This window comes from Eucalyptus grandis, chromosome 11 (assembly GCF_016545825.1).
Source record: "Eucalyptus grandis isolate ANBG69807.140 chromosome 11, ASM1654582v1, whole genome shotgun sequence".
In the NCBI taxonomy this organism is placed as follows: Eukaryota; Viridiplantae; Streptophyta; class Magnoliopsida; order Myrtales; family Myrtaceae; genus Eucalyptus; species Eucalyptus grandis.
In genome coordinates, this window is record NC_052622.1 from 20,622,608 (window position 1) to 20,642,861 (window position 20,254).

The following is a 20,254-nucleotide window of genomic DNA, read 5'->3' on the forward strand; positions in this document are numbered from 1 at the left end:
CTAGGAACCATAAGCAAAAAACTCCAGATTTCACTTGATTCAACATGCCATTTCATACGATTGAGGATAAAAATAGTATTGGAGAATGAAGCGAATCCTGATAAACAGATAGAGAGCTCTCAAATGAAAGAGCAAGAAAAGAATGGACAGATTCTACCTATACTAATCAGGTTTCAATTGTGAGTACTCTATGAACAAGACGCAATGCCAATAAAAGCCTTGCTCCTGAACTTCTAAGGCATAGAAGGCGCAGAAACAAAACTAGAGTAAAAGAATTGGTCGACTACTTCATCTTCGAGGGCGGCCATCGACCTTTCTTCCTCATTCTTCTCTTGCGGACAAGTTTTTTCCTCCGAAGCCGTATCCTCTTCGGTACTTTCATCCTCATTTTCTGCTCAAGCTTCAGCTGAAGCTTTGCATCCAACCAACATGTGTCAAACGGAAAATCACCAATGTCACTGTCCGAGTAATACTCTCCATCATTCTGAGCAGTCTCTTCGACATCCGTTAGCTTGATTAGCATCACAGCCCTTCTCTTGGCAGGCAAGATCATACTGCTGCTAAATGGTCGGATGTACTTCAGATGACAATGAGTGGGTTCCTTGGTCCACAATGATACTGAATACAAGAGCAAATTTAGATACAGTGATGAGCAATTACAAAGAAAGAAAAGATAGAAAATTGTAATTGACATAAAAGAAGAGACAACGGCAGTCGCAAATAAATGATTCCTGGAGCCAAAATCATCAAGAAACTTCAATGCGATTGCACAAAATCTGCAAACAGAGTATAGGATAAATAACTAGTATGGTTTGAAGCATCAACCTGAGATGATGCTTCAAACCACTCAGACATTCTTCAAGAGAAAGGACAATCATCGCTAGAAAGATATTCAGCGGTGTCCACAACTTCCACTCCCTCCTAACTTCCCAAATGAACCGAAACAAGCAACGAGGGAAACAAACCCACCCCACTTAGACATATCAAAAGACCCTCCCCATGAGATCCCCAGGGTCCTTCTCGAACCAGGATCATGCACAACATTCGTGTGTAATAAGCCCCCTCGCGCCATACACCACAAAGATTCACCAGCGCAAACGATCGAGGCAACCCACTTCGCGAACACATGAGAAAGGAGATATGCGACGATCAATCACGGAACTTGGAACAGCCAAAGAGCAAGAGATGCGCGAACGTGGACGGAGGCCACGCGATCGGGAAAAAACTGAAGAAGGATGTTCCTAGTTCCTACTCTTGCAGCGGCCAGTTCTCGAATTAGACCGAGAATCAACGAACGGAGGTGCAGTTCAGCTTTATCTAATGCAAGGCGTCTCGCGCGCGCGCGCGCGCAGACATGAGAGGGAGAGAAAGACGTACGCCATGATGACGAAGCAATAGCGGCAGGACGAGAGGGAGAGAACGACGAAGTGGAAGAAGGGAGGAGAGCGAGAGGGGCTGCTTTGAGAGCAGTCGGGGAGACGAGCGGCGACATGGTCTTCCTCTTCCAGTGCGAGCACGACGGTTGTCCGACCACCGACCGACGAGTCACCAAGGTCGACGATATAATCTAATCCAAGCTTCTTCACTTCGCCTTCGGTTTTGACAAAATTAACGCGTGTTGCATGTTTAACCATGACAAACAAATTCTAAATAAAAATAAATAAGTAAATAAGTAAATAAGTAAAACGTAGGCTTACCATATTAAATTGCAATCGAATAATTAAGAACAATATTATCTTTTTAGTGAAAATGAGGATGTAATTTAGTCGTATATCCAGAGAACACGATGCCAATCCTTTAATATTCTTAAAATTTTATGGTACAAATTTATTTATTTTTAAATTGAGAGTTTAGAGAAAGGGGGATCGACGCTGGTTATCAATTCGAATCCGCTAAAGCCATTCCTATTCTTGATCACTCGCAATCCGAAATTCTAAATTAATGAATCCATCATGGCAGCCCAATAAAATCCTTGCAATCAAAAACTCTCTCCACACGGTATAAAGCAGTTAATGAATCATTTAGAAATTTGCACACGACATCAATCAAACCCGTGATCTCAAGTGCGACATATTAGGCATTTGCCATTATACCATCCACCTTATTGATTGCAAAAGAATTCATCATCGAAGAGCTAAATATGCCAAATTCTTAAAAGACCTCATCTAGCGAGAAACGAACGGAAACGAGCTTAACTCTTCTCCACACAAACGCAAGTCTACCCCGACAGTCTAATCCGTAAAAAGCGGACACTAGTAAAGGACAAAATTGGTATTCTCTTGGTCCATTCATAAAATTATTTTCCCTCTACACCGTTTTTCTTTCTGACACGCATAGAAACCAAAGATAAATGGCTGAGAATAGCCCCATTCGCAAAGAGATGAGGATCACTACACTCTCCAGGTGTTCTATCATTTCAGAAGGCACAGATAAACAGATCAAAACTGCCCTTCGGTTTAATGAACATTTCCACGGCTAGCTTTGCTTCAACTTTTTGCGGCATCCTGCATAATAATTTGTTTGGATCAATGGCCAAAGACTCCGAGCTTAAAGAAGAGAGCCCAAGGGCGCCAGGAAAGGGGAGAAGCGCCGTGCAACAAGTTCTCCAGAATCGAAAACTCAAGGGCGGCTTCGCCAGCTACAATGCTTACTGGTCCAACACAATAGGGAACCCAGATAAACAACGGTCAGTTACAGACTCAACAAAATATCAAGAACAAATGAGGTGATGAGAGAAAGGAGGATGAAATGATACCCTCATATTATGCGCTGCCCATACTGAGATTCTTGCTATCAGAAAAACCTCCTAAACCAAACGTTTAATGTGTAAGTTGACACTATAGGCTCAATGTTTGGCATCTCTAGGCACTAATGATATTAAGCTGGCACAAACTGCAAAATCACTTGTGAACCACCACAAAGCAGCCAGTACCTTACTTAAGGAAGAGCATGAGAACGAAACAGAAGCGGGTAGGTACAGCAAAATCCACTGCTCCAACACTGCATGAAATTGCAGACAAACAGTTGAAAGAATTAAAATAGAGCTGCTTGAGTCAAGGAAAACAGTAGATCGACATATGTAATGTCATCAGATTGCAAATCATAATTTGGACAATTGCCCATTATGAAGCAAAAGCAAATAATTTTTTTTGGTCATGAAAAGCAAAAACTTTATGTGTTCACTACACTTGAGTTTGCATTTTCCCACATATAATGCAAGATATTCAAATCAGCTCAAGCACAAGAGAGATATCATGATGATGAAGACTTACCACAGAAAGCAAAGGTCCCTGCTTGAATTTATCATGAAATGAAAATGTCAGTGGCTTAGGATTATCACCAGGCCCTCTGATAAAGCCACTGTACTCAAGACAACATAAATAAATCTGTCAGTACATAGATTAACACATAAAAAGCAAAAAGCTAAGCATCTGTAAAGTAAATGTGCAACACCACAATATTGCTTAACCGAAACTCACACTAGTGAGGCAGAAACCACCGGTGTTCTTCTGGCATCATAAATGGCAATCAGACCCTTGTATATGTCATCCCCACCTTTAAATGATACTGCCAGTCGTTCACCAGAAGCATTCCACGCTACCTTCTCAATCCCCTGACTGCATGATATCACACAAGTGGAGACAGCTCATGCCATTTGGTACATTAAGTTGTACCCAACTGCTTAGTTTTAAAAAAGTGTTGAATGCATAATGTTATATGTAACATTTTATTTTTCTTCAATGATCTGCATTTATACAGATCTGATTGCTACAGAGGAATTATCACATTATAAGATGAAGAGGGAGCAAAGAGTAAATACTACACTTCAAGATACATAATTAACTAAATATACACATTTGCATTAGTTTGGTTTACCTGCCAGGCAGGGATGACAATTCTGGTAATTCAACTGGCAACAAGAGCGCATCTTCATAGCATCACCCAAAAATAAAATAAGTCATGTTAACAATGGAATGGTACAAAGGAGAACAAGTCTTCAAAGTTGCCCAGTGGGTAACATATATACATCAATTAATCGAAAGCACCTCAAATCAGCAGGAAATTGCCAGTTTAGGTTCCTTCCATTAAGTACTACTGTTTTCCCTCTTATTAACGCCATTATAAGAGATATGTCAACTGAGTTTCTCTAAGGATTTCCCACAATGAAATTAAGTATGCCCCAGCTAACACTGAGAACCAAAACATCATATTTGTCTATGTCTCTTCTTTTCCTCCTTAAGTTGTGCACAAGTTAGGTGCTTGAGTTAACTGTACAAGTAATAATTGGGGAACATAAAAAATTTCATCAACTATCAAGTCATAATACCACCTGCATTGCCTTGGTACTTAATTAGTGGAGTCTAGAAGTACACATCTTAAGTAAAACTGATTACCCAGAGATGGAGGCTTTGATGCAAAGTGAACAGAAGCCAACGTTGGAGACTTATGGAATGCAATCAGTATCATATGCCCATCAGGATCCCATGTTGCCCCCTGTTGCAACATGACTCTAAATTAAGAAAAGTTGAAGGAATTCTAACATACAACTGAAACATGCATAAAGAAGAGCAAAATGAACCACTGGATAAACTATGTGCACCAGCTGCTTAAGATACAATGCAGCTTCACCACTTCATCAAAAAAATAAAATAAAAATAAAGCATGTCAATAGAGATAACCAAAGGTCTATAAAAGGAACACATGTAGTGCAGGAGTGAATGCATAGACGTCAAGCATTTGATACATTATGTTATTTTGTATAATGAGGAGTACTGGGAAATAAATTAGGCCTCTCCTCAATACAAAGTCACTAAATAATTAAGCCTGACATTTAGCAGAGGGCGTGCGCCTGCTAGTTACTCAAGACTTGATTACACATATTGCCTCACCATCAGACCTACATCCACCTGATTAAACCAACAGACTTTTCATATGGTGATGGCACCACAAGAGCAAAACACTAATAATACTCTCAAGTGGAGAATTGCAATGCCATCAAGCCTATACCACTCACCAAGTTAAATTTTGTTCCAGATTTTGAATGCTTAAAGCCTCAAAATCAACAAAGACACCATAATATTGAATGCTAATCGAAGTCGCAAGTGGAACGAGACGATTCAACCCTCATTTCTTGGCGATAGAGATGAATATCACTAACACATTTTCAACTTTATAGTGCAGATGTTTTACAATGTCTAAGGAAAGATACAGTTTTGACGTGCAGATCTCATCATAAAGTCCAATCACAACCCCAGCTGTTTTGGCCAGAATTCTCATCAGGACATCACAGATCTTCACCGCATAACTAACAAATAGAGAAGAATAGAGTCATGTAATTATCTACCTCTCTATGGTGCAAAAGCTAAAAAAATAGTTTGATTCCCATAGATTTTAGGAAGAATCTAATTTAAGGCAGAAAGGTTCATCAACCCCAGAAATTAAAAGGATAATTGTTGTTCAACGTTTTTTGATGAGGCGCAGCATTTGAGCAATGCCCCACATCATTATTCAGTCTCTGATCCTATTTTCAGCAATCATGACAAGCCATCTAAATCACTTTCCTCACCGTGACAAAACCACTAGTTGCTGACCAAGGTTCAGAGGTCCACGTGTTTGTCTCCCATAGGTAAAATGTTCCATCACTGCAAAAATGACAGCAATCCAGATCAGACAGACAATGTTATCCATATATGTCCACATGAAGACAAAGTAACATACAGCTGAATGACCATACAATTTTGCAGAAAATAAGTAATCTCCAGTAGGTGACCACTTTAGCATGGATATGGCCCCTAATCCACGTCGAATAGGTGTCCCAACACCTGCAAATAAACAACACTTATTACTAAGGAAGCAATGCTTTAGGGAGGGAAACTTACTACTGTATCAACAGCATGATCCAAAGATGAATGGGAGGAAGGATATAACGAAGTCCAGAAACACCAAGTTCCAGTACCAAAATCATATCAATCAAGTTCCAAAAGTGTGTGCAAGCACATGCACATGTGTGTTTTCATATATCTATTGATTAAAAGAATAGGCAACAATTATTATCCATTATATTTTGTCATTAACTTCAAAATTTTCACATTCAAGAACCATACTTGAACTAAATAGCAATTGTTTAAAATTCTATTATTTTAAGTGTTTTTGACCCACAAATTCACTCATTGTAACCGTCAAAAATTTCAGAACCACCTCCACAGTCATCATTTTCAAAATTTAAAAAATATGTTCCTATCTTTTTGCATGCACATAAATCAACAAAGATTCTCATCAGAACATTTTCTTTTTCGGCATGCAGGAATTTTAGAAAAGATCCTAGATTCCAGTATTAAAGTCACATGGATCAAGCTCCAAAAGTGTGCCTTTCAATGTTTGTGTACATAAAGTCAACATTAATAAAATTCATTCTATTAAAACTACCAATTAATGACAAGTGCATTTAAAATAGAATTGCAACACAACTAGTTTCAAGTTTACCATTCAAACAGCACCTTAAAGCTTGGACTCCGTGAGTTATACCACTCCCAGTCTTATCGTATTACCTCTATGAACTATGGTTATATTTGCTGCCCTCACAGGAAGTTAATTTCAGTATCAGCAACCAGGAGTTAATTTCTGACAGTTGCTTCTTTTTATGCATACGACAATTAAGTGTGACTGAAGCTTCATTTAATCAGAATGACTATAATTTAATTATTTAAGGCTAAGACTTACAAAATTAGTACAGCAGATGCATAATGACCACGGGCCAAACCCATCATAGATGGATGATAAGTGCAATAGTGCAACAAATAGTGCAACAGGAAAGAATTAAATTTTGGCAAAAGACTAAACTATTAGTTTAGCATGATCACTGGAAAAGTAGACTAGGAACTAGGAGCCCTAGAAACAAAATAGGGGAGGTGCCATTACAAAATCAAATGAAAACAAACAACCAGATAAACAATTTAAAGGTATGATTGCAAAAATGAGCATATACTCAATATAATTGTGAAAAAAAAGTAGTTGATGAACTAAAGGAGATAAAAGAACTATCAGAAAATTGAATGACCTTGCGCCACGTCCCATACAGTGAATGACGAGCTTTCACAGGAGGCTGATGCCAAGTACGTAGAGGTTGGTCAAGGAAACAGGCTATCAAGCAACGCATGCACCACCATAGTAGAAAAACTGGTTCTGGGTCCTCTTCCAGTCAAAAGAGTTCAAACATATGCCTTGGTTTAATTAAGTACAAAAATCCAGTAATTAATATTGAAGATCATAACATGTCCACCATGCATTCTGAAAACTGCAATTGGAAATTGATTATTAAAGATGGGAACATATGGAATATCTGGTGACTACTAAAACCATTGTTACATGGTACAAAATATATGTAAACGGGGCCTTCACCCTTGGGCACGCACGCACCAGGGGGGAATACATATATATATATATATATATATAGAGAGAGAGAGAGAGAGAGAGAGAGAAGATCAGGAGAAAACATTATTAGAGCAAAAGCAGCTTTGTCACTTAAAAAGCATTTATATAAGAAACTTCACTAGTTGGTTTGTGAAGGATATCTTCCATCAGGACTCCAAGAGAGTGCAGTTATTTGCTCATCAGCATCACTGCGAAGAAAATCAACCAAAGTCCATCGGACACCAGTGCCTCTTGGCAGGGTCCCAACAAAAGAGGGAGCACCAGATCTGATAGATGCTGCATTGCCGGGGAAAGAAGCAGCCCAAATGCATATTCCACCCCTGAAAAGTAAATAAACTGAGCATTTCATTGTTTTCATGATGCTGATGAGATGAAAAAAGAAGACTGTAAAGAATAATATGGTAGAAGAATATTCATGAGAAACTAAACTTTAAATGAGAAAAAGATGAATCATGATACTTGCTTGCAAGACACGGAAAGCATCCTTCCACCATTTGGTCTCCACTCAAGAGCTTTAACGTCCTTTTGGGACTCATGAGTCAAGATACAAGGCTCCCTACACTCTTTAGAAGAAAACATTGCAACCATTTTCAAAGGACAGAAATGAGCGATGTGAGTAGTAACAAGATAATAACCAGCACCGGAGAAAGACTGAAAGATACGGACCTGCATCATCATAATCACGCACTAGAACCTGATTCGAGGCAGAGATAAGTGCTATGATATGTTTATGTGGGTGCCAGCTTACTCCTTTTAGATCAACTTCAGGTAGCAAATTAACCTATAAATATAATAGAGATGTCGATAGGCAGAAAACCAGAAAATGATCGCATCTGCCGTGCAATGTGCACGTGAGTTTCTTTCACATTATATCTCTCCATTGAGGTTTGAATTCTAGTTATCCGGTATTAAGGAAGCGATGACTTGGATAAGCCAAAAGACCTCCCCTAATGACTAGGACTACATTTTCTAAGAACTCATAAGTCATCTAGACAGCAAACTAGTACCATAGCTCTAGAATCCGATTCTACCATCTGCACGGCAGACCCAGCAAAGATTTGAAATGGGTAAAAGACTAATGGCGGCCAACTCTGCTACAAGACTATTTGAGAATATTTGAAGATTTTCAAAATGGGTTTGCCCCATTCAATCTCCCGATATTTTTAATCTACTTATGCATAAAAGGGCAAAAAGATACTCACGTCGCAGGGATGAAAGACCCGCTTGACATAATCGCCGAAGATCCCCTGCACCTTCTCCACCACGTTCTTCCTCTGAACGGCCACGCCATTCCCCAGGCCCTCCTCCTCCTCCTCCACCTGGTGCTCGGCGCCCAGCTCCGGCGGCCCCGGTTGGCCCGGCTGATCGGGCTGAAAGGAGACCGGATTGAACACCGTTCTCTGCGACGGGAGAAACAATCAGAACAGAACAAACAATTCCGGCAAGCGACGAAATCCACCCTAAAAGCAACATCCCATCGACTTAGGACGAGGAAGAAAAACTCACGAGCAGCTTTCCGTAGGTTTCCTTCGCTTGCGCCTCCGACAGAACATCGGCGGTGACTGCAGGGATTTCAGGCGTTAATAATCGGCGGCACCGGAGAGTCGTCGGCACCACTCGGGGTGGAAAGCGAAGGAGAGAGAAGAGAGGAGAGGGGTGTGCGTACTGAGCTCGCGATTGATCTCGCAGACCGTGACAGAGCCCGGGCTGGGAAACGAAGGCATGGCTGCGTCCTAGGGTTTTTGCTCGCCGCTGCTCGGAGGCTCGTCGAAGCTCGATGAATGTGGCGACGGCGACGGCGACGGCGCTCCGGTTTTGGGGGGAAAATGGCGCTCGTCTCCTCCTTTTTCCTCGCTCCTTCCCTCTATGAAAGTATGGAAGAGCAGCCACACTGACTTTATTGCCTTAAATCCTTTTTCTTTTTCTTTTTTTGGGTCAAGTATTGCCTTTGATCTTTTTTGAGATGAAACACGAAAAATTCAAAACTTTTCCCCATGACAGGTGTTAAGGTTCAGCTTACTTTGCGAAAAATAAATAATTTAAAATATATTTTTTAATAAGTAATCATTTATATAATCTATAAAGACAAATGAACGAAAAATTCTCACGAAAATATTTAAATATAAATTATTTTTATTAATAAATATAGTTTCATTAACTACTTATTTTCAATGATATAAGTGGTCTTTTTTGGAATATTTTTTTTTAAATTATTTAGCAAAACAAATAAAACTTAATATTTATGAACTTTTTTTCATCTTGCAATATTCCAAATTTGTGTCAATGGCCCAAAAAAATACCTTGTTTTTGTATGGTCATGAAAAATCCAACTTGGCAACATGCATAGCCATTAAGGGTACAAATGACAACCATTCTGATCAAAAATTAATTTAATAGATTTCATGTTTCTATTTCTATATGAGTTTTTGAGAAAAATATATATTCGATAACAACGAGAAAACTTCTATTCAAATAAAATTCATTTAATAATAATATAAAATTTCTCCTTCTTTGACAATAGCGAATGGTGTGGGCCCACCAACAAAGGGTAATGATCGACAAGGGTGGCAACTGAGGGGTGGGGAGCGCGGGGGTGGGGGATGGCGGGTGGCGGGTGGCGGTGGTGACCGATCACACGAATCAATAGGGGCGGGGAGCGGTAATGACTGGCCCCGAGGGGTGGATGGCAAGCGATAACGGCGGGTGGGCGTAGGTTAATAGTGAGAATTAGTAATGATAAGAGTTTTTATTTATCATTTTTGTTTTAGAAATAGAGAAGTACAAAAATTTTCCTTCTCATTTTTATTTGAAATTTATTTTTGGACTAAAATTTGTTGCAAAAATTAAAAATTAAATTATTTTATCAAACGAATTTCTGTTCAAACAAATCTAAAATAAAAAATAATTTTGAAATAGAAATAAAATAATTATCATGTGCGTCCTAGGAATTCATCCAAGCTATGGTCTTAGTCGACATGGCAAGAGATAATTCCCATCAATCCAGACTTTTCCTCGTGAGACACCAAAACCTCAAAACTATTCTTATCTAACCAAAGATCCATTTCGCCTCAGGCCACCCTTCCAACACTGGAAGAGGTGAGGGTTAAATCCCCACATTCTCAAGGAATGATGGGGTGAGGACGCGTAAGTTTCGGAAGTGGGTTTCGGCTCCTCCCACGCCCGTAAGAGGCGCCAAAGTCTAAGAGTAAGTGTAGAGTAGAGACCGACAAAAAAAAAAAAAAATCATCCATTTGACCAGTAAAAATAAAATATAATATAGTATCCAAAACTACCTTTCATTAGACTTCCGTCCAGTGTGGGCCCTCAAAAACCTAACGGGACAGCAATTAGCCAATTATGCAAACAAGTCCAAATAAAAGACAAAACCGTCCAATGTGGGCCGTTAAAATCCATCACTCATAGTGGTCGACCACCTCAGGCCCATGGACATTTTGGAAACAAGTCCAAAGAAAAGACGAAATCACAAGCTGAAGGACAAAGTCAAAGTTTCGTTCAGAGCCTGGCTAGGATTAAAATTAAGGGTCAACATGATCCAAAATATATAGAATAGGTTCTAAGTTTCAAAAATTGGAGAATCCATTTTGACGAGTAAATTCCAAGTTCTAGATAAGTGGAATTTAAAATCTAAAATAAGTTTTTATATTTTTATTTATATATATCTCTGCGCAATACCACGTTATTTCATGACATGCGATAGTGAGTATAAGTGAAAATACTAATCTGAGTTTTCATTTCAGAACTAAGATTTTACCTTATTAATGTTTTACATTCTTCGTATATCGAAATTTAAGTTGTTGTGAGTGGATTGTAGTAATAAGTGATTACTTCAAAAGTAATAATTCACTACAATCGTTTAATTAATAATACTAGTTGAAATTTGATAAATCATAAAACCCGTGACAAACCAGGTTTTAGATTTCGTGTTAAAAAAAATAAGGAATTTGTTTTAATATGTAAATTCTAGGTTTAAAGTGAAACTTGTATAGAATCTGAAATCACTCGTTCTAATTAAAATACTCCAAAATGTTGATACACCAAAGTTTCTTCTGTTTCATGAGTGATAGAGACAAATTGAGAACGATTTCAAAGGGTTAGGCACTATTATTTACTCTGCTTTGCAAAGGTTAATATATAAATGAGTTGCATTAGGTAACCAATGCCAAACTTCATGTCCTGCGATTACTAGTGGTGATTGATTCTAAGCTGATCAAGTTTCAAACTTGAAACCTAAAATCCACCCTATCAAGATTATCTAGTTTTTGGAATGTGAATCATCTCTATTGATCCTAAAATCAACTAGGTTTTTTTTTTTTTTTTTTCATTTGTTTCGTTTAATTATATGTAATATGCATGTGTCACATAGCGAAGTAAAGCAAGAATTTTCCCATGCTCACATACCCTTGCGAGTGGAGCTAATGGTGTCAAGATCAAGAGCGAGTGATGGAGAGGGACGATACACTAGCTCATGGGAGGGGCCTTTATGCTAGGAGTTCTAAGAAGCCTCGAATGCTGGGTTGGCATTCCGTACATAAATTAGTCAAAAGCTGATGCTATTCTCCTAACGAGGCAATAGTAGAACGAAATTAGTTATACTATTGAAGTGTTCTATGTGTCTTATTCGAGAGATTGAATATCAGAGCTAAACTGTGTGTGATACAATTACAATATGATATGAAGATACTATTCATCGTACTATTATTACAAACAACTATAGATGGCTTGGTGTTCTCAAACTCACCGGGTGCTACTTAGCTATTTCCCAGTCAAAGATTCGTTAGCCCACAACACGTGTCAAAAATTAATATGATTCTTTTTACTCGAAAATAATATTTCAAACATATTTAATTTCAATGAATATTTTTTGAGCAAGAGGTCAAAAGAAAGCTAATTGAAAATCGGTTCGGTCTCGGTTCCTTGTGAACCAGCCCGATTGCTCGCTCTCGGGACCAGTCTCATTTTCCTCCATTCCATGGGAGAAGAGAAGCATCAATTGCAGCTGAGGCTCTATCAATTTCTGTCCCGTCCGGTTGCAACAACTTCCCCTCTTGCACAAATTGGATTCTCTTTTCCATTCTTTTGTCAGAAGAAAGAAAACAACGTCAAACCATGGCTTAGATTCTGTTCGTAAAATTCTAAACGCAAGTGCACGTATCGAACAAGTAATATAATAATGAGATAAAGTATCGTCCCATGGAGATCGATGATTAATAAACTAATTAAATACTAAAATAGATTAATTCTAAAATTTATCTAACAGATCAAAATATAATTAAGAATAAATTAAAAACGAAACTTGAAGACTTTGAAGACTAAATGCAGTAAAATCAATCAAATAAATATGTTAGAGCATCCGATTTCACCATAACCACTAGATATGAATTTCATATTATTGTGAATAAAAGAACGATATCAAACATGTGATAGCGAAATTTCCTAACCTATTTACTATCCTATCTCTAGGTATAGCAAACCTTCTCGGTTTATTAATCCACTATATCTCTATGTGAATAAAAATAAAAATGAGTGCATTAAAAACTATGAATATTCCCGGTTTACAATAAGTCTTTTAGATCACTTTATCACCGAAAACTACACAAATAACGCAGTATATTTCTATTCACGTTTAATTCATGGTTATATATTATAATGAGCAATTGCATATTATCACCTCAGTCTCAAACATGCACATCAGATCGTTCAAGTGGTGGCCAGTTACTCAAAAGCAATAAACGCAATAATATATAACTCACATGAATGAAATCAATTGTAAAACATAAAAATCATGAAATTCATATAATCATGGTTAGGCTACATCGTAGCCCTAACAAAAGAAAATTAGAACATGGTAGAAGAAAAAGTAAAAATATAAATCAAACCCAGCATCTTGAATCAAAGAACAAGAATTATATCACCACTTTTGTCTTCTCTTCAAAATACTTGAAAAATCTCAGAACAATGGAAAATGATCTAACTCTCCCCCCAAGAATGCTCTCTCTGTCTCTAGTTATAGAATATATCCAAGATATCTATCTCCCAACACTTGCGGATAACATTAGGAAACAAAATCAAGAATTTCCTGATTTGATATCCATCTTCCACTACTGCTTTTATTTGAATTCATGATAATTGACATTCTTTTTCTTATCTTCTCCATATCTCATTATTCTGCATAAATAAGGAAATCCAAATATTTTTTCAAATAAGGAAAATTCAAATAATTAGAAGGAAATCCAAATATTTTTTTCATAGATAATGCATTAATTGTTGCCTAAAATAGGTAAAATAACTCTATTTTTATAGAATTATCAGATTCAGATTATAAAAAAGAGATAATAAATTTCTCAATTGGAATGTCGGAGCCGACAAAGCAGGTAGGAACTTAATTATCTTTCTGCATAAATAAGGAAAATTCAAATAATTAGAAGGAAATCCAAATATTTTTTTCATAGATAATGCATTAATTGTTGCATAAAATAGGTAAAATAACTCTATTTTTATAGAATTATCAGATTCAGATTATAAAAAAGGAGATAATAAATTTTTCAATTAGAACGTCGGAGCCGGCAAAGCAGGCAGGAACTTAATTATCTTTCTGTCTCTCGCGCCAAGTGGGAGCAACCTCAGCTGAACAACCTTAGCTGTTCCAAAACCCTCGCAAAACCCCCCCGCGAGCTTCCCTCTCTCCAGTTCATTCCCAAGGATCGTTCTTTAATCGCAAAAAAGATATGATTCAGTTCACCGGCAGCGTCGCCCGGCAGTCCCCAGCCTTGGTCCGGTTGGTGAGCCTCTCTCGCGCCCACCCTTCACATTTCGCCCCAGTTCATGCCAAGGCGGTCCAGAGAAGCGGGCTCTGGAGCTCTCCCTCGTGTCAAAATCCCGTCTTTCCTCTGAATTACGGCCGCTCTGGGGTTCCGAGGGACTCGGGTAAGGTTGAAATTGGGTTCGGGCAACTGGGTTTCAACCGGGCCCGGTTTTCGGCGGTTTCAGACACGGGGTCTGGCGGAACTGGTGGTGATGGAGGTTCTGGTGATAAGAATTATGGAGGAAGAGGTGAAGGTGACGGTGGTGAAGGCGGCGGGAGCAGTGGAAATAACTGGTCCTTGCTTTCTTGGTAAAAATGCATTTCCTTTGCTGCAATTTTTTCGCCTACTGTGCCCTCTCTTGCTAATTATCTGTTGGCTTCGGAAATCAGAATTTCATAGCTTGTGGTGGACCTTAGTGGCTTCTAATGCATAATCGTGATTGCTGAAGGGGTTTTGATTATTGCCCTTGTTATGTGTTGGTTTAAGGATGCTGTGGCAGGGCATAGACAATGTTTTCATGATTGTAAGTTCTAGGACAGCAACGGGGCAATCTTTGTGTAGTGTGGGTGATCAAGGAGTGTTCAAGCGAAAGTTATTTCCTCCATTTTGTCTTCGATGAGTTAAGACACTGAGAAGAGACACGACTCCTAATTTTATAGAGGCAAATCCGGGAAAAAGGGTGGGAAAAATAAAATGACGTTTATCCGTTGATTGGCAACACTGATGCAGATGCAATGATATAAAGTGACTTCAGGATGAAGGGAGAGATCATCAACTTAGCATCTTTTTAATATATGATTTTGCCATTATTCTTGTTGCAAATGTCTATCTTATAAAATTCATTTCGTCTTGTGTAGACTGACTGCAGTAATGTTATTCAATGCAGTATATGATTTCATTTGCTCAGGCACCTGTCTGACTATTTGTGCTGTTTAAGTGAGCCATTCCAAAACCATTTCTTCTGATTTTATTTTCGGACTGCAGGTATCTGACCCTACTTGCAAAATATCCCGTGGCAACAAAAGCGGTGACTTCTGCACTACTAACATTCCTTGGAGATTTGATCTGCCAGGTAGAATTTGTTTAGTGGCAACCATTAGTAAATTATTATTTCCTCCTCTTCTAGGTCCTATACCAATGTTGTTATACTAGACATCGCCATAATTCTGACATGTTTTGAAGATCCATGGCTGTATGATTAGCTCTGATCCTATTTGTTTCATATCATTTGAACAATTTATTTGCCTTTAAATCTATCAAGATATGAACGATGATGGGAAGATACTTGAAAACTACTGGTTGCATACGAAAGTACTTTTACTTACCTCTTGATGCATCAGTCGAGATGAACTCTCCAGGGTGATTAGACAGGTTCTGTAACTGTTCTAAGTTTAGCTAGTATAACTTTTAATGAAGGACTTCCATTGTGGTCCGTGTTTCTAAGCCCTCAGATTTGTATTTAGTAGATCGTGATCTGGATATCGGTCCTCTTTGTTTATTGCCGGAAAAATGAGCATTTCGACCGCAATATGAGGTTTTACACTCGGTCAAACTAAATCTCGATCTTTTTTGACACAGCTTGTGATTGATCAAGCGCCATCATTGGACCTGAAAAGAAACTTCTCATTTACTTTCTTGGGGCTGGTGTTAGTGGGTCCTACGCTTCACTTCTGGTAATGCCTCAATGCTTTTGTCCACTTGAGCAGTTAGTCAATGCTTCCTCTGGGTATTGTCTGTTCTATTCTCTGTAAAATCTTATGGCAAAAAGAATGTATCTCAGGTTTCTGGTAGTTGATAATGTGGTATGATCTGTATATGTCTGCTGAGCAAACACTGGAATATTGTGGTCTCAACTTTGATTAGTTTTTCCATTAGTTATGCTGCATGTACTTTGATGATATATAGGAACAGCTAATGCAATCACCTGAACCCATCTTGCTTTGACAGCAGAGCATAAGATAAACTATCCTGTGGTTCTATGGAGCTCTATCCCCCGCATTTTATGACACCATTCAGTGCACCTGCAGGTACTTATACTTGAGCCGGTTAGTAACTGTGCCTGGTGCCTCGGGAGCTATTATGCGCCTTCTACTTGATCAGGTGATTCAGCGAAGTCTGTTTGATTTCTAAGATAGATGGCTAGGTTCTTCATGAGGTCACTGAACATTCAGCTTGATATTTTGCTAATGTGTTAAGTCTAAGTGTGATCAAATTCTTATGCAGTTCGTTTTCTCTCCACTGTTCCTTGGTGTTTTCCTAGCTACGTTGGTAACACTAGAAGGGAGGCCATCAGACGTTGTTCCCAAGCTGCAACAGGTAATGCTCAAATGACTTTGAGGTGCTCCTGGTTTTGCTGCAGTTTTAAGGATTCAGGTGTGTCAAAGGGAGAGATAAAGGTGGAAAAAAGCCTTCAGAGCATCGAGGGTGAAAAAAAATCTAAAGGTGCTCCGCTTAGTGTGACAAGGCAACACCATTGGATTCTCTCTTGGTCATAGTTAGCTATTTTAATTATGAAGTAAAATATCAATTTACCAAGTGATTATTATTTTGATATTGTATAACCAAATATTTGGGTTGGAAAAATATCTTTGGGGTCAATCTTGGTATTAATGTATTAGCTAACTAATCGAAAAAACCAGATCTTGTTGCAGCCTATTAAATTTATTGTTTGGTGATACAGTTGTTTTCCCCAAAACCTTAATTTGTCGCTTTTATCGAGTATCTTAACCCTCCCCATTTGCATGTAAGCCGGATATTACACTCGTATACAGGATGTGGACATGACCACATCATACAACAACCGTAGGACAAAGGTGAGTAACAGGCATAATGAAAACAAGAGGGAGTGCCAAGATTAAACCCTTTACCTTGATGTGATACCATGTTTAACAACTGTTTTGTCAAAAGCCTAAGTTGTACAAAAACACGCCCATTATATGTGGCAAGGATATTTCTTTAAATGCCTTTGATTGAGAATTTTCGTTCATTTGGAAGGAGCAGAATAAAAGAGATTGGATGGAGAGGCATTTTCCTTTTCTTTTTTTTTCTTTTTTTTTATGTTTTTTAAATTGGCTAAAAGGTTTACACTTTAGTTATAATGGAAACTTGCTTATGGATGAAAATGCATAGGTTGATTTAGTTGATGATTTGTCTTGTAATTGAGCACCCTTTTGGTTGAGAGTTGTTTCATGTACGGCTTTAGTTTTGAGCTCTTTTTGCGCATGGGTTTCCCCACCTTGGTGGTCCATAGTCTATCTTTCTACCTATTAAAAAAGAAATTCTGAATGGTTTTGATTGTGGTACAATCAACTAAAAGCATTATAATTACTAGCATAGTGTTAGCCATTTAGGTCAGACGCATTACCCCAACAAGTTTACAATTTGAATTTGGAATACACATGATAATTAGAAAGGGAACAAAGGTTAGTGCTTGGCTCTTAGCAAACTTGTGCCGACGCGGGTGTTTAATAAAATGCGAATGCTTCTATCCACCAGGCAATTGAATTGCCATATTGGTTGTGTAACTGAGTTATAGAGGGTTACTTTTTGATAAGCTTATAGAAAAGGGAGTCTCTTCCTTTTGTTATTATTCTTCCTGTGGTAGCAGTCAAAGTTCTTGTCTATGTCATCTATGCTATGTTTATCATGGTTCTTATGATGGTTCTTTTACTTGTAGGAATGGTTTTCTGCTGTTCTTGCAAATTGGAAGCTCTGGATACCTTTCCAGTTTCTAAATTTTCGTTTCGTCCCACAGCAATTTCAGGTTCTACCTGCCCCTGTATCTGAAATTTCAGTTCTATTAATTTATTCAGAATTCATCCATTTTCTCCACGAAGAGCGAAAAGATTCTTGTTAGTTGTAAGTTTGCCTGTAAAGGTATTTGGGGATGAAGAAAGTAATATTTTTTCAGCAGGAAAGATGAAATTTCTGTGCCAAATATGTGAATCAGTCAGCATCTAGACTCACAGGGAATCTGGAATTGGAATATTGAAACAGAAGCACAGTATTTAAAATGCTCCATTTTATAGTTTGTTACTATGAATTCGTCTATGGTGGTGTTTATATATAACAAAATCTTTTATGATATTTGGAAGTAAGGACAAGAGGAGGTCCTGCTCTCCACATTCAAACTGATAAGCTCCTGTATCTTTGCCAAGAGAAAGTAATTGCTCTCAATTGGTCTATCATGCATAAAGATTAGCACTCTGATTCTCGAGTTTCAATAGATTTCATGAATAGCTGGTGGATGATGTTTGGATGATATGAGCAAAAGGGAATGGGTGGAAAACAGCTGTTATTCAGTTTTTATTGAGTTCTTATCTATTACCATAAGTTTGCTTATTGACTCAGATCTTATTATATGAATGTAATTTCAGGTCCTTGCCGCTAATGTTATTGCTTTGGTTTGGAATGTGATTCTATCGTTCAAAGCTCATAAAGAGATTCTCCCTAAATAGGTACTTACTTCCTGGCTGCTTATTGCATTTTGTAGGGATCTCTTAAGTTTTGCTGTGTATCATCCAAGTTTTATTGTTTTGAGTTTTTAATTAGAAGTTTACACTGGTAGAGGATGTCTGGCTTTTGAATAGTAATTCAGCACCTGAGACTACTTTTATGCAACCAAGAAAATAAGAACTAGACTTGTGAAGGCTTGCTACATAGCTGATGTTGCCATTCTAAAGTGCTATTTCCAATCAGAATAAGGAATTGAGATTATAAATATAAGAGAATTTTTTTTCTTCTTTCTTTTTGTGGATGGCCATTGGTTTGATGCATAGATTACCTTATATTAACAAATTCGACAGAAAGAGTAACTATCAGTTCATGAAATTACGCAGCAGACTTTGAGTTCAAAATTCACATCCGGGAGTTATATAATCTCATGAAAAAGTCTGTCAAAGCGCATGGAAAACATGCCAGTCTTTGATAATTGTTGGAGGACGGTAATCAGTCAGCAGATGTTACCTGAAATTTTGTTTCTTCACTAACGTACAAATGCACATTTGAACGGTTATTGCTTGTGAAAAAAGTACTTCTCAAGATTTGGTGCCTTATTGTATGTGCACAATCTGGAATGGAAGAGCAGTTGTGTGGCTGTCCAGATTTTCTTCAATGTAGGTCTCCACTAAAACATTAGAAGCAGACTAGCAGCTTCTTGGTTCTGCACTTCCGTGAGGTTCAGACAGTGTAATGTTTTGATTGGAAGAACTTTTACCACTAAAAACTTTCGTAAAGTCTTGAACAGTAAATTCCTAGGAAAAAAACCATGTTTACTGATTTCCCAGATGGTTTCCTTGAAATTTCAAGCATCTAAAGATCTCATGTGGGAGGTGGCTGTGATTATGTCTTCCGCTAGCCAGTTGTGTCACCTTCCAACTTGTTTTTTCATGAATATCCTAAAGAGTTGATCTGTTGTAAGGAAGCTGAATAGAATCGAATGCAGAAGTAGTGTCACCATAAGTTGTTAGATTGTCCCATCATGTCATCTTGGCCCAAGGAAAGCTCTCTGACCTCTCATTAGCCTTTTTCTATTTATAAAAGAAACTAGAAACAAGTCCTCGAAAATCGATGAGATCATGTCACAGGCTTGAGGGATAGAGCTGAACTGCATATGAAGTTTAGACTACATCCCTGCCCAGAGGCCTACCTGTCCTAAAATATTAATGAGATTAACTTACAGGTTTGAGGGACGAAGGCGAACTGCACATGAAGTCATTAGCTTATTCAATGTGTCTATGAATGCGACAACTTGCTGTCATTTATGGAATATGATTTTGTACTTGCAGGTCAATTCTCCTGAAGTCAGGCAATTTTGTACGCTGTGGATGTCTCCTCATGAACCTCAGGAGAGGGAGAATGTAACTTTTCTGAGATTTATGTTGGTTTTGATGGCTAGACTGTGCTTGCTTGTGTCCATTGGTGTGGAAATGTAATGTGGGAGTGAATTGTTCAGTTGCTTTAAGCTTTCTTCCTTGCAAGGTGCATTAGCTTCCATCACG

At 38.2% G+C, this 20,254-nt stretch overlaps 3 protein-coding genes across 6 annotated transcripts; 1 reads left to right on the top strand and 2 right to left on the bottom strand.

The window, feature by feature from the left end:
* Positions 1–30: 30 nt before the first annotated feature.
* On the bottom strand, positions 31–1,597 carry LOC120289625 (50S ribosomal protein 5 alpha, chloroplastic-like). Its single transcript, XM_039304828.1, has 2 exons — positions 1,378–1,597; positions 31–618 (listed from the first exon to the last, which is right to left on the bottom strand). The coding sequence occupies exons 1-2, from the start codon at positions 1,490–1,492 to the stop codon at positions 284–286; spliced, it is 450 nt and encodes a 149-aa protein (XP_039160762.1). The 5' UTR covers positions 1,493–1,597; the 3' UTR covers positions 31–283.
* Positions 1,598–2,253: 656 nt separating this feature from the next.
* Positions 2,254–9,291, bottom strand: LOC104425409 (aladin). 4 transcript variants are annotated; one of them, XM_039305676.1, is made up of 16 exons: positions 9,098–9,291; positions 8,938–8,993; positions 8,634–8,831; positions 8,098–8,212; positions 7,895–7,994; positions 7,572–7,751; positions 7,058–7,116; positions 5,735–5,822; positions 5,567–5,642; positions 4,395–4,494; positions 3,877–3,928; positions 3,480–3,617; positions 3,273–3,360; positions 2,933–3,000; positions 2,756–2,803; positions 2,254–2,503 (listed from the first exon to the last, which is right to left on the bottom strand). In XM_039305676.1, the coding sequence occupies exons 1-14, from the start codon at positions 9,153–9,155 to the stop codon at positions 2,938–2,940; spliced, it is 1,371 nt and encodes a 456-aa protein (XP_039161610.1). In that variant the 5' UTR covers positions 9,156–9,291; the 3' UTR covers positions 2,254–2,503; positions 2,756–2,803; positions 2,933–2,937. The 4 variants fall into 4 exon arrangements, with proteins under 4 accessions (XP_039161610.1, XP_018720968.1, XP_018720966.1 ...); XM_018865423.2 differs by having other exon boundaries at positions 2,254–2,650; XM_018865421.2 differs by having other exon boundaries at positions 2,756–2,806.
* Positions 9,292–14,049: 4,758 nt separating this feature from the next.
* LOC104425407 (protein sym-1) lies at positions 14,050–20,252 on the top strand. Its single transcript, XM_010038103.3, has 8 exons — positions 14,050–14,563; positions 15,240–15,327; positions 15,834–15,928; positions 16,283–16,355; positions 16,479–16,571; positions 17,932–18,018; positions 18,632–18,712; positions 20,042–20,252. The coding sequence occupies exons 1-7, from the start codon at positions 14,178–14,180 to the stop codon at positions 18,710–18,712; spliced, it is 903 nt and encodes a 300-aa protein (XP_010036405.2). The 5' UTR covers positions 14,050–14,177; the 3' UTR covers positions 20,042–20,252.
* The last annotated feature ends 2 nt before the right edge of the window (positions 20,253–20,254 follow it).

Bases quoted from the DNA above. Each gene is read 5' to 3' on its own strand.
- LOC120289625 (XM_039304828.1), bottom strand. From the start codon at position 1,492: ATGTCGCCGCTCGTCTCCCCGACTGCTCTCAAAGCAGCCCCTCTCGCT. The intron at 619-1,377 runs GTACGTCTTTCT...TCTTGTATTCAG, and splicing joins TATTGCTTCGTCATCATGGC to TATCATTGTGGACCAAGGAA.
- LOC104425409 (XM_039305676.1), bottom strand. From the start codon at position 9,155: ATGCCTTCGTTTCCCAGCCCGGGCTCTGTCACGGTCTGCGAGATCAAT. The intron at 8,832-8,937 runs GTGAGTTTTTCT...CTCCCGTCGCAG, and splicing joins AAACCTACGGAAAGCTGCTC to AGAACGGTGTTCAATCCGGT. The intron at 8,213-8,633 runs GTGAGTATCTTT...TTATATTTATAG, and splicing joins GGGTCTTTCATCCCTGCGAC to GTTAATTTGCTACCTGAAGT.
- LOC104425407 (XM_010038103.3), top strand. From the start codon at position 14,178: ATGATTCAGTTCACCGGCAGCGTCGCCCGGCAGTCCCCAGCCTTGGTC. The intron at 15,328-15,833 runs GTAGAATTTGTT...TTTTTGACACAG, and splicing joins TTGGAGATTTGATCTGCCAG to CTTGTGATTGATCAAGCGCC. The intron at 16,572-17,931 runs GTAATGCTCAAA...TTTTACTTGTAG, and splicing joins TTGTTCCCAAGCTGCAACAG to GAATGGTTTTCTGCTGTTCT.